At 42.4% G+C, this 14,428-nt stretch overlaps 1 protein-coding gene across 2 annotated transcripts in view; it reads left to right on the top strand.

Annotated features, from left to right (window-relative positions):
• Nucleotides 1–2,242: 2,242 nt before the first annotated feature.
• The window catches only part of casq1b (calsequestrin 1b), a 36,853-nt gene continuing 24,667 nt past the window's right edge, over nucleotides 2,243–14,428 (top strand). Inside the window, exon 1 of one of the 2 annotated variants that reach the window (XM_042069270.1) lies at nucleotides 2,243–2,701. In XM_042069270.1, the coding sequence (XP_041925204.1) occupies nucleotides 2,465–2,701 (237 nt within the window). In that variant the 5' untranslated portion in view covers nucleotides 2,243–2,464. The remainder of the gene's footprint in view (nucleotides 2,702–14,428) is intronic. The other variant, XM_042069271.1, reaches the window with a different exon arrangement.

The following is a 14,428-nucleotide window of genomic DNA, read 5'->3' on the forward strand; positions in this document are numbered from 1 at the left end:
GGGCTTTGAGCATTACTACTACTACTACTACTACAAATTCTACTACTACTACCACTGATGCAGCTGCTACACACAAACACAACATAAGCACAACATAAACTAAACACATATAAAAAGACTGACATTCAATCACAATGCATGACACAAAACTGCCCTCTCTCATTATCTGATAAACAGTCTACAAAACTGTGCTACAAGACAGTAGCAAACAGTCCAACAATTTAGATCTTAATCTTGACCTGCACCCCTCAGTAAAAAAAACAGTGTGAAACAGCAAAGAAGCCGAGAGAGCGGCAGATCAGGTGTCAGTTGACAATTATAGATAACTCCTCCCTTCTCTGCTTTCACTTTGTAAAGCAATATATGACAGGCTCCAAAGCTGTGTGTCAGGGAGAGGACAGCGTGTGTGTGTGTGTGTGTGTGTGTGTGTGTGTGTGTGTGTGTGTGTGTTTGGAGGCAGGGAGTACACATAATCAGTTCTAAATATGTGAGTGTACACAATATACAGTTGTTGTATGTGCTTACTATGCTCATGAATAGCATGCACAGCCTAGCAAAGGATACAGTATATGAATGTGTTCTCTTTATCTCTCTCTCTCTCTCTCTCTCTCACACGCACACACACACACACACTCTCTCTCTCTCTCTCTCTCTCTCTCTCTCTCTTTCTCTCTCTCTCTCTCTCTCCACCTGTCTATTTTATATATGTATTTGTTATCAGGACTACAGTAAGTATCAATCTTACAATAACAATATTTCTTGGCCTGTGTTGTCTCACTTTTTAGCAGTAATAAATCTCTTTTTGCATTGTTAATTTGTTCATTTTTATTTAGCCTACATTTATTTTCAGACTTTCTTACAGTACTTCTTTACTACTTTTGCCCTACTTTTTTACTATTTTTTTCTTCATTCACAGGTGATATGTAATAACTTATCAGAAATGTGTTAATCTGTCACTCATCTGAAATTCTTCACATCCTCACAAGCACATCTCATTTTACATAACAACCATGTGGGGCCGCCGTGGCCTACTGGTTAGCACTTCGGACCTGTAACCGGAGGGTTGCCGGTTCAAACCCTGACCAGTAGGCTCGGCTGAAGTGCCCTTGAGCAAGGCACTGCTCCCCGAGCGCCGCTGTAGATGCAGGCAGCTCACTGCGCCGGGATTAGTGTGTGCTTTACCTCACTTTGTGTTCACTGTGTGCTGTGTGTGTTTCACTAATTCACGGATTGGGGTAAATGCAGAGACCAAATTTCCCTCACGGGATCAAAAGAGTATATATACTTATACTTATTGCCATGACAACAATGGCATTGTCCTGAAAGCCACAATGTGTTCAGTGTGAGTTAATTTCCTCAGTCGCCAAATGTTTGTGCCATGGTGGAATGGACACTTCAGTAGCCATTGGACTGATACGGTGTCATACAATGGACACCCTGGAGGCCATATTGGTCCCATCGACTGGCAGTACTTTTATTTTTAGATGGGGTCGTAGCCCTTTGCAAAACTTAATATGGTAATGGAATTTTACAGCTCTCTCTCTTTCTCTCTCTCTCTTTCTCTCTCGGTTTTCTCTCTTCAGTCTCTTGCTCTCTTTATTTTTGTGAATGTTGTTTAAGTTGGTATCTACAAGCATCTCTCTTACTCTCTCTCTCTCTCTCTCTTTCCCTCTCTCTGACATTCTCTTCATCTCTGCTACCTCTCCCAGAAGCAACAGGTGCTGGCTGTCCACCATGAGCTTCCAAAGCCCCTCCCCACCTCTGGCTTCAACAGCTTTCCCTGTCCCCTCGTCTCCTTTCCAATCAAACCCACCCTATCATCCCTAACTCCCACCCCCCTCCTGTAGCACACACACACACACACACACACACACACACACACACACACACACACACACACACACACACAATTCTGCCTACGTAGCTTCACACTTCAACTTCGTCAGCTAGAGCCCACCCATTCCACCATCTCATCGCGGTGCTTGGTGTCAGTGTGCATGCATGCGTGTGTGTGTGTGTGTGTGTGTGTGTATGTGTGTGTGTGTGTGTGTGTGTGTGTGTGTGTGTGTGTGTGTGTGTGTGTATGTGTGTGTGTATGTGTGTGTGTGTGTGTGTGTGTGTATGTGTTAGTGTGTGTGTGTGTGTGTGTGTGTGTGTGTGTGTGTGTGTGTGTGTGTGTGTGTATGTGTGTGTGTGTGTGTGTGTGTATGTGTTAGTGTGTGTGTGTGTGTGTGTGCTTTTTAAAAAGGGGGTCTCAGCTGTTAGTCCTGCTCTTCTCTGGGCGGCGGGGAAGCAAACTGGACCTTGTTCCTATCGACACCCAACTTCTGATCGTTTCAGGAACAAAGTGAACTTAAAACAACAACAACAACAACAACAACAAATAATTTTAATCTAAAAAAAAAAAAAAAAAAAAACAAGAGCCAAAAATTTCGCAGGAGCCCTTTTGGGTTATAGCGGAACCATGAAGTGGGCCTGGGTGCTCCTGGGCTCGATCCTGGCTCTGGGCGCGCTCGCCTGGGCTGAGAAGGGCCTGGAAATCCCCACATACGATGGCAAGGACCGCGTGCACGTCCTGCACAACAGCAACTACAAGACCGTGATGAAGCAGTATGACGTGATGGTGCTGTACCTGCACCGGCACGTTGCAAACAACCGCGCCGCCCAGAATCAGTTCGAGTTGGAGGAGCTGGTCCTTGAGGTGTGTGTGTGTGTGTATGTGTGTTAGCGGTGGTGTGTGGTGTGGGTGTGGGTGGGTGTGTATGGGTTCGGAGGCCCCTGGACAACTTCTGCAAGGAAAGGATGAGGGTTCTAGTGGTTATGGTGGGGTTTAGGGCTGGGCAGAGGCTATGGAAATGTGATGCTAGATTTTCTTACTGCAGAATGGATGGTCCAGGATGAGGTTCTGCGTTGGTTGCTAACAGGTGGGAAAAGACAGACACAGTGCCTGCTAGTCCTTTCTGTGTGTTCTGGGTCAATTATCAAGGATTTGTTGTATTAGAGTATGTCAGAGTTAGACTAAATGAGCGGCTGATGTGGGTTGTGGGTGAATTGGTGAACTTATGGGATATGATGCTGTTTATAGACTTCCACTTTCTGGGTCTGGGTTATTCTGTCTCTGGGTCTTAGCTGTGGTCATGGGTGTGGGACACTGACTGAGGTTATACTGTGTGGTCTGGCTGACTTCCTGGTCTTTGACATGTTTATCTCCAGATGTTCTCCTGATTCCTCTGAATCCTTTTGAATCTCATGTGATGCAAACATTTAATTGAAAATCGGCTATATGACAACTTGGACATTTTACATTTTATTAGAGTATTAGAGCAGAATGGAGTGTAGAAATATTCTGCATCTCTGTGGATAATATGGAGCCATTTGTGTTGGTTTTTCAGTGTGGTTGTACACACTATCTTCTGTACCTGAAAATCAATGAATACATGACCTGCAGCAGCAGCGTCCTCTGTCCAGGTATGGATAGGGTCATTGCAGATGGAAACGTTGCATAATGTCTTAAAAGCATCCACCAAAAGCAAAGGGCTCGGAGTCATAATTCACTGCTATCACTCAGCTTTTATGTGAAAACCCAACCCAAGGCCATTTGGGCTTTTGAAGCTTTTGTGACACAAACTCATATGCCCTCTGTCTATGTGTTCCTACAATGTCTGTTGCTTTTTTCCCCTTGTACTTTTTCAATTTAGGTTTTCATCTCTGTCTACCAATTCCATTTGGCTCTTTTTACTTTATCTTGTACACAGACATACGAAACACACACACACACACACACACACACACACACACACACACACACACACACACACACACAGAAACTCAGTGTCTGTTTTGAAGTGTTTGTGCCTTTGACTTTCTCTCTAACACTATCACTCTCTCTATTTAAATAGTCTGATCTCTCTTTCCCCCTCCATTTGAAGTATCTCCTTCTTTCATCTCTCAATGTCCTCTTACCTTCTATCTGTCTCCATCTTGCTCTCTCAGACACACACACACACACACACACACACACACACACACACACACACACACACACACACAAACACACACTGCAGTGTCTCTGTTAGGGGTTTGAACTCCTGCTGGTGTGTTTTGTATGAGGGTCGGCTGCGGTAGCGGCACACAGAGCGTCCACTATCCCGATGTTGGTGTCCCCTTACAGGGGCTGCAGTAAGTCACGTCCGTAAATAGGCCGGGACAAGCGAGCGCTTCGGACATCATGGCTAAAAGCACCCAGGGGACGTGACAACACATAATCCCCAGCTTTCATTCATATTTGGAGACATTTCTGCTTATGATTTTATTTGGGGGAATGTGTCTGGGAATGTGATTTTACACTAATTTTATCTTACAAATCCACACATACTCCAGCCAAAGTTTTTCATGGCATAAAGCAATTCTGAAGCACAGAACGTTTTCACAGCCCTGCCCAGGTAGAAAAAAAGTGGAAACAAACTAATAGAGAGGGTGTTTTCATGTGATTTGGACCTGGCAAAGAGGAATACGTTTGAGGAATAAACTGAATTGAAGGTAACCAGCGGAACATGGAAATCTCATCAGCAGAAGTGAATTTCAGGAAAACTAACTCAGAACCATGACTTGAGTATTTCCAGCATTTTCAGCTGGACATAAATATTGCATTCAAATGATATTATTTTGAATCAGAAAAGGTTATACAATAATAAAATACAACACATACAGTACATATAATTATTAATACAATAACACTATAGTATGATACAACAACATTGAATGAAATCACCATCATTGATCATCATCGTCATCATCACTGAAATAGGCACTATTCCACTATAGCAGCTTCCTCAATGGTGATTTGCTTCTCTCAGTTACAGTACAGGTATTCTGCAGAGTCAGAGTGCAACAGGAGGAAGGCAAAAGTGCAAGGAGGTCATAAAATAAAATAATCATTGACAGCCGAGACAGATGGCTCCAGCACCATGGTGCAATTCTCAAAAAAAAAAAAGAGAGAGAGAGAGAGAGAGATGGGAGAGAAACTATAGTGTAGTGTATCATTTTTGGGACTTTGGGGGGCAGGCGAACTGTAGGAGGGACATTGATACCTGCTGATGGTGGCATCATCCCTTGACCTCTGCATGGAGGGGTCAAGTATGCTTGAGACACACACCATCACTCCATGGCTCAAGCAGGTGTGCAATGCAGTGTTGAACTCGCTGACGTTCGCATGTTGAGATAAACTCCTTTCTCACTTGCTCTCTCACTTTTTCTCTCTTGCTTCTCTCTACAGCTCTCTTTCTGTAGTATCACTCTCATTTTCAAATATCAGCATAAGCATAAGCTTAGGTTTTGTGTTTACTAACAATTTTAAATTTTCATCTAAAATCTCCTAAATGAAATAACTCACAGCACTGATGAATAAATGAATATGAATGAACCATCAGTCAAATTACATTAACAAACACAAATTACTGAACAGCTAGCCTGCTGAATTTCATCAGTGTTCATTAAACCAAGCCATACCATATTGCACAGATGCACAATGTTGTGAGTTTGTTGTCCCTGGCATTCTAAAAGTGTTGTGTCGTAACTGCATGCAATGCAAGCGAGCGGTACCGTCGAAGACGTTAGATTACATTTTCAGCAGAACTTTTGTTTGACGCCTCGTTTCTATTTTCTTTCTTTTCGCTCACGTTGTTCTGCTATTTTGAACGAGGAAAATAACATAATAGAACGACATATCTAATGGAAAGGCATATTTAAAAGAGCACTCAATGCTATGCGACAGTCAGAGGCTTGCATGCAGTTAGGACAAGCGGATGCTCCAGAGTATTTAGAATGTAATTAGATTTATTTCCTGTGTTCCTGAGTTAAATTCTTGGTAAACATCACAAGTACATGCTAGTGATAAATACAAGAGCAATAATATTCAGAGCACAGGTGCGTCTAAGTGCATCACACATTTTCACTGGAGAGGGAATCAAATGATACAGCAGCCAGAAGCATTTTTGTTGATACGGCGGTTTGTTGTTGTCAACGTGTGAATTGTTGGAAAACTCTGGTCTACCAGCATCCAAGGGCACCTGGCTCCAAAAATCATAGGGTGAATCACAGCAATCTGTGTAATTACATTTATTTCATTCTGTCCAGGGACATGTTGTTGAAGCATTTAATTAGATTTTCTTAGCGACTGCATGCTGGCGTCTAGGAAAGTGACCCTTAATAGCAATGAGAAACCTCACTTGGTCTTGTCATCCCTTACAGAGAAAGTGTTGACAGTGGGTTGCGAAACAACCTCAGCCAAACATTTTCGATGTGTCCAAAAAAGGACCCGAGTAATTCAGTAAGGGTTTTATCTTATTATAGCACTTTCCAAAATGGCCCCTGTCAAATTATGATTCCTTGAAAAAGAAGTGAATCTTCATAAAAAAATGTAAGTCATGGATGCTTCAGATCAAAGATAGTTACTTTTAAAGCAGAATCCAAGTGTTCAGATCCTTGGGTGTCTTACCCAGCTCGCTGTCATAACTGAACTTTGACCTTTGTCACACAGTACATTCCTACGGGCATATCATTATCCTCCTCAGAGCTTGGGTGACATCTTTTCACTTAATCCCCACCACTCTCTCTCTCACACACACTCTCTCTCTCTCTCTCTCTCTCCATCTCTCTCTCTGTCTCTCTCTCTCTCCATCTCTCACTCCTCTGCCTCTTCCTGCTGTCTCCATTTCCTCCATCTCATTTATCATTTGAGCAATGGCACGCTTTCAAAAACTGCAAATGTGCAGAGAAATGCAGCTGTTGGTCACTAATAAACTGTCTAAACAACCAATACAGGCCTTTGGTAAACGCCTTTTGCTTTCATCTCTGTGTAGCACAGCCATTCTGACATTACAGCTGTCCTACTTTCTGTTTTTAACACATGGCAAAGGAGACATTGTGGAGATATCAACCACAATGTTGTCGAGAACAACTTGTCCACAAATGTTGTTATTTGAATTTTGTTGCACCAAATTATATCATATTCTTATTTCAATCTTTTTTTTTTTCAAATGTTCGCTGGGACCTTATACATTTTCTGTCTACACCACTTGATTATAAACACAGGAAGACAAACAGATCGATGGAATATTTACAGTATGAGGAAGAAATACAGGTGGAAATCTCACAGCAGTGGATAAGATCAGGAGTTTCTCCTGTTGTGTTCGTTTCATGTTTATTAGTTTTGTGTTCCTGGTGAAAAATGACCGCTGCATTATAACTTGTTATAAATCCATAGTAGAACATATATTATCATCTAATGTTATGATAGATCTTTGTATCAGCTTGTGTTCTATAAGATATAACCAGATTTGAACTTCCATTTGCTATTTATGGCCTGCAGGCCTCATTGACCTGAGCTCATGCAAGTCAGAAAGGGGAAGATTCTATTTGAGAAAGGTTCCAGTGGGTGCTGGCATAGAAGCAAAGAGGGGGAGTCAGGGTGTGTTTGTGTGTGTGTGTTAATGTACATAAGTACACATACAGTACAGTCCATCTAATCAATAACTATGTGCCTGGACTCAATTTTATACATTGACCATTTTCTCACCCATTCATTTCTAATGGCCGGTAATTTTTGATTGGGAATACACATGGGTGTTCTAAAGTTAAATAAAACACTCAAATTGTTATGAAAATGATCAACATTTGTTTTGTGTGTTCAGATGCCCTGTGTTAACAAAGTCATGGAGCCTCATGGTAGTCAGAATAAATTATAAGAATAAGTAACAATATTTTTGAGAGAAAAGAAGTGTCAATCAGTCACCGCGAACACAACAGGACGGTTAAGCAGCTACTGATACTGCTATCCATTTAATTATATCCCTTGGACTCCTGTTTAAATCCTTTGGACTGCTGTGTGCCTTGGAGACATTTTTTTTTTTTCTTTTAGTTTTTTTTTAATCTTGACACAACAGCTTCAAAGTCGTTTTGATGGTAAACTAACTTGCAACAGGGATAATGCTGTGCCTCCCCAGCCGTATCCTACTGGTTTGCCTTGCAACTTCGCTCTCCCCCGAACCAGAGAATCACAAATGACTTCATGCCAATTGTGTAATAGCCTACGATGTTGTATGAAATTGTGTAATATTACCTTGTCAGTCCATATGGATTCTTCAGAGATTAACTTTGACAGTTTGTAAACAAATCCACTTGAATCGTGTCCACATGAGGGCGCTCGTCCCCGAGTGCAGAATGCATGGAGGTCTATGGAGCTGTACCCCTCAAAATCCACTTTTCTTTTTTTTCAAGTAATTTGAATATTGTATTCGAAAGGGGAGGCAAAGAAAATACACTTGGTTGGTTATTATATTTTTTAAAGTCACTTAATTGTTCTAAAAAGCCTTTCAAACGTGTCAATGACGTCATTCATTAGCACAATGCTAGCGTGTTATGTGCAACAACGACCCAACCTGTAAGAAATCAAAAGGACATAAGTACTCGTTTATTTAACTTTTGACTTATAACCCATGTTGAAGTTATACAAACTACAATCAAATATGAGATTTGTCAATGACAATCAGGTGAAAGAGACCAATTTAGCTGTCTAGCTCCATTGACTCCCATTCATTCTGCACTCATGGCGATCACCCCCAGTGGAACTCTGGTGGAACTGCAACCAAAATTCGGTACAATGGGACTTAATACGGAGTGGCAAGGCTCTCTGTAGACAGGCTCTGATAGCTTCTTGGTCACCTCTGTACACGTGAAAAATTAAGTCACCATTTATTTTAACAATATCATCGCGCTACCACCCCATTCCCCCCGCCCCCACACACACACACACACTTTAACCCCTGACTATAGGGAAGTCCAGAGGCAAAAGAAAGAAAGAAAGAAAGAAAGAAAGATACTGCATTGTATTGTTTTATCTGCTCCAAAACATGTTCCTGGGCTTCAAGTATAGTGTATGTGTCCAGTCCTCATGGCTTTCTCATTCAAAGCTATTGAATGTTTTTATGATTATGTGGATGAAGTCCAAGACATAGGTTACATTTTATAGCCTCTGAGCCTCAGAGGTTTCCCAGATATAGTAGAGACCTCTGCGGTGACAGGAAAACATGGTGTTTTTATCTGGAAGATGTCCAATTAGAGCCCATGCCAAGTGGAGGGGAAGGGGAAATAGCTGCTGAACTATAATTTCCATGATCCCAAAGTGCAAAGGGAAGAAAGGTCAGGATGGAAATTGGAACTACATTTCCCATGATACTGTATAGACTGTCAGTTGTCTAGTGGATATGGTGAGGTAAAACCTGACTAACTACCAGGTGCCATTGTTCTCTGATAGTGTTCCAGGTCTGTGTTGTCACGTGCAATTTCAATTAAATCTAACTTGACAATCTCTTTGAGATAAATTCAGGGAAAAAAGTATGCAGAATTAGTCAGGGCCCATCAGTTCAGATTGTGGCTGGGCTCAAACTAAACAGGAGATATGTTGTAATATGATGTAATCCAGTAGGGGTCTATTTTTGCATCTTCAGCATGTGTGTGTAGAGGTCAGTTTGCTAACTTGCTGATATCCACTTTCCATAGATAGCAAGGGAATAATTCTGCAATCTGTTTGTTTATCTGGCTTGGTTCAAAACATGTGAAACACTTATACTACAAATCTGTTTTATATGATCAAGCATTACGGCACTATTTTAGCCCCCATCCAAATCTCATGTCTATTATACAAAGCTGAAACCAAACTCCACGGTGCCACTGCTTCACTCTCATCGGACACATAGCCATTGTTATTACATTGGCAAGGTGACAAGAGGGATATATTTTCCTTTCTGTAAGTGCCACCTACTTCCTGCCGGCTGTGCCAACATCCCAGTGTCTGGCGAGGGTAGACAGAATCCCATGCCATGTCTGCCGTAGTCTGCCAAAACTTGCCCCCTTTGCCCCATCTAAGCTAGCCCTCCCCTTCCCCTTCTATCTGTCCTCTTCCCCAGGCATCCTGGCTCTGCCCTCCTGGGGATCCAGCGGGCAGAAGCAGGGCTGAAATTAGCACCCTCCGACCCCTCCACACCATATCCCTCTTCCCCGCCATGTCACGGGAGAGGCTAATTTTACTTACACACCACCCTACTGCAACCCCCCCCCCCCCCCCCCCCCCCACACACACACACACACACACACACCACCCTACTGCACCCCCCCCCCCACACACCACCCTACTGCAACCCCCCCCACACACACACACCACCCTACTGCAACCCTCCCCACACACACCACCCTACTACAACCCCCCCCCCCCCCCCCACACACACACACACACACACACACCACCCTACTGCAACCCCCCCCCCCCCACACACACACACACACACACACCACCCTACTGCAACCCCCCCCACACACACACACACACACCACCCTACTGCAACCCCCCCACAAACACACACACACACCACCCTACTACAACCCCCCCCCCCCACACACACACACACACACACCACCCTACTGCAACCCCCCCACAGACCAGGCTTGTGCAAAATTCCAGAATTGAATTGAAACTGGCTCTTAAATTCCAATTCAATTCTTGAATTTCACTTGCATTTCAATTGAGGTAGCAAACAGGAAGCAGAATTGCAAGTTGAATTCTGCAAACCCTGCCACAGACACATGGGCCCTATCTCCATTTAGGCCTACTGCTTAACACACTTTCTCAATCCCTCTCAGTTTAGTCCACAACTGGTCCTCTTAGTCACTTTCATTATTTTGTTTTCCTGTATCTTAAAACACATATTGCCTGATACTTTGTGTGCTGGGTTGGCTTGAATATTCCAGGGAGCCTGTCTCCTAATGGAGACGGAGGGTAATGCAGTTTGTTGGCACTTGTTTGGTGGCAGTTGACATGGCCACCGACATGCCCCCCTTAGAGAGGGAAACAGATCTGGTTTCATTGGATAATCTGTGCATTTGAAGTTGTATTCAGAGAAGAAAATAACAACGAAGACAACAACAACAACAATAACAAGTTGGGTCTGTTGGCACTGCATCCATGCCATATGACAGATCTGAGTTTGGCATCAACAAATGTTTGGAACAGCTGGTAATCTAACTGTTGATTCTTCCTCGGCCATTCTGTCAGGAACTTCAAAACATGTTTTCATGGCACAGAATAGAATGTTCTATAAAGGACGTTGGCTTTAAATAAGATAAAGATAAAGGGTTTGTTGTTTGCTATTCACATTTGTCCTCGAGGATGTATTCCTTGGGGCAGAAAAAAAAAAACATGTGATGAAACGATGTGAAATGGAAACTGGAGCATCCATCTTTTCCACACACCAAAAGAAGATGAACAAAAAGAAAGTAGTGATGAAAAATAATGTCATCCCATTGTACTCGTTATTTCATGTGCTCATCAGACCCTCTGTGTCGCTGTGGTGAGGAGGTCAACAAGTCCTCCAGTTAAATCGTTAAAATGAGGGGAAGGCTGTGTTCCTTCCTTTGATCTAAAGCCTGTGTGCTTGTTCCTGGTGGTCTATTTAAGTGATCTGGGCCCTCAACGTATGCAGGAACATATTAGCATCTTTTATTTATGTGAGAAAATGTCTGGGGAGGCGCAAAGAGCAAAGTGCCCTATAAAAGATTGAGCAGTGTGTATTTGAGAGAGAGAGAGAGAGACAGAGAGACTGTGTGGTGTGTTTACATAAGTGTGTGTGTGTGTGTGTGTGTGTGTGTGTGTGTGCGCGTGTACGTGTGCGCATGTGTGTGTGTGTGTGTGTATGTGAGTGTGTGTGTGTGCGAGAGAGAGAAAGAGAGAGAGAGAGAGTGTGTGTGTGTGTCTAAGGGGAGGCTTGTCTCATATCTGTTAGGGCTTATATATAACATCACAAGACATATGACAGCGTTAAATCAGCCAAGGACATAATTTATGATATTCTCCTACGTGTGTGTGGGAGAGAGAGGGGGAGTGTGTGTGTGTGTGTGTGTGTGTGTGTGTGTGTGTGTGTGTGTGTGTGTGTGTGTGTGTGTGTGTGGGAGGGGATATGTATGTTGTAGGAGAGTGATTGAGAGTCTCATATCTACTCACGGTGTCATTCACATGTTAAATCAGCCGAAGAATATACATGATAATCTTCCATGTGTGTGTGTGTGTGTGTGACAGTGTGTGTGTGTGTGTGTGTGTGTGTGTGTGTGTGTGTGTGTGTGTGTGTGTGTTTGTGTGTGTGTGTGTGTGTGCGTGTGTGTGTCTGGGCCTGGGGAGATTGAAGGAGACAGATCAAAGCCCAAGGACATCAATTATGATACACTCCCATGTGAAAATGATAAGTGCAAAATGCCTTTTTTGAGCCTAGTTTGAGCTCTCGGCAACCCTTCAGCCTGTGGGAGCAACCAAGCCATGTCACTGTAACTCCACATGATCTTTGAGCTTTCAGTCTATCTATGGGGAATTTGAAAGTCATGTTCATATGTCACATCCTATTAAGCACGTGAATCCAGATCCACACTACAAACCCCACTATAGCTTGGGATTGAAAACACAATATCACTTATTCAATAGTTCAATATTGGAAATTCAATACCAATTGCCTTAACATTGTCTTAAGGTACTTTAAAGCATGAACACATAAGCAGCGATTAGCACAAACCTACAGCATCAGAAGAAACATTCACTGACCCGAAAACATGACCTTATTGAACCAATTATGTAGCTAAACACACCCCTATAGCAATTAGCACACATCAGTAAAAAAACATCCAGTTCACTGCTTTAGATTGACATTGTCTTCATGGTCCAAGTCCACAGTATAGTTTGAAAATCTGAAGAGAGGTCCTCATTAGCCTTTTCCTGTATTATCCCACTCGGGGGTTATCATTGATGATGCAGCCGAGTGTGTGTGTCGGTGTGTGTGTGTGTGTGTCGGTGTGTGTGTGTGTAAGTCGGTGTGTGTGTGTGTGTATCGGTGTGTGTGTGTCGGTGTGTGTGTGTGTGTGTCGGTGTGTGTGTGTGTGTGTCGGTGTGTGTGTGTGTATGTGTGTGCACTCATCATCTGTCTGTCTGTGAAGTGCATCAGTGACGCAGGTTTGAATTCAAATATGCCTCTGTCCATGCAATGGGCGCACAGCCTGGCCTTAAAACCTGTTCAGCCCCCCGGATCATTGATCTGCTCCTCAGCTCCTAGTCTCCTGTCTGACTTACAAAAAGGTCACTGTGGTGTCTAACCTTCTAGAACATTCTCTGGGGGAAATAAAAAAAGATAAACATGGAGGACCAACACCCCATTATATGTATTTTATGATTGTATGGACTGCTAATGATATGGACTGCTAACACTCATGATCGCAAGACAGGACACACATCACAACAACAACAACTTTTTGGCATATTATGTTGGCTAACAGCTGCAGCTGAGAACAACACAATAGTCTTCAGAAACTGAGAATTCAGAAATGTAAAGAAAGAACAAGAAGAGCACCGCAGGAGAGTTTGTACAAGATTACAGACGATGGAAATGAAAGCAGCAATCACAGTCACACACATAGAGAAGAGAAAAAACAACACTGCTGTGACAGAATAAAAATAAACCCTACGACTGGATTACAAGATGGGACCTGCCGCAGGGCAGAAATGGACTCAGTGGGTTAGAGTCTGGATTACATGGCCGGCATCAACACGTTGTCTGACAAATGGTGGACTGAAAGGGGGAAAGAACCTAAATAACGGGACAACATGTAATGGAGCTGAGCCTGAAAATGCCCAAGAATGAAGATGACACAGAGCAATGACCTCTACATTACATGAAGGATATTACAGGATAGACAGTGTGTATATAGACACACACACACACACATCCCAAATAGATTTTATTTCATTATTACCTTTTCAAGATAATCTCCAAGGAGATTTTTGCTTTCGGAGCAGTTTTTTTGTTTGTTTGTCTGTATGTCTGTTAGTCTAATGTCTACAGGACTGAATTGAATTGAAATGTCTTTAATGTCTAATGAAATGTTTAATGTTTAATGTTTAAATTTGGTTCACAACTGGTATTCAACACAGACACATTCATACAGAAACACATACAAACATGAAGTATTGACTAAATAAGAACATAAATACACATGTACACTTTACTTGAAAAATAATAATAATAATAATAATAATAATAATAATCAAATGGTATAATAATAATAATAATAATAATAATAATAATAATAATAATAATAATAATAATAATAGATACATAAAGTATGCAAGTTTTATGATAAACTTCGACCCTTCAGGATAGCACAAGTTTTTACTGTAACTTCCACATGTTAAACAGCAGTACATACAGAACATTTACTGTAATTCAAGGACATGGAGGATTTTAAAGGACAATGTGGTACAGAGCCAGACACACACACACCCCACACACTCCAAACATCACAGGCTTCTTTTAATTCAACCATGAAGCTGGCTGAACGT

Source organism: Alosa sapidissima, chromosome 18 (assembly GCF_018492685.1).
Source record: "Alosa sapidissima isolate fAloSap1 chromosome 18, fAloSap1.pri, whole genome shotgun sequence".
NCBI classification, from domain to species: Eukaryota; Metazoa; Chordata; class Actinopteri; order Clupeiformes; family Clupeidae; genus Alosa; species Alosa sapidissima.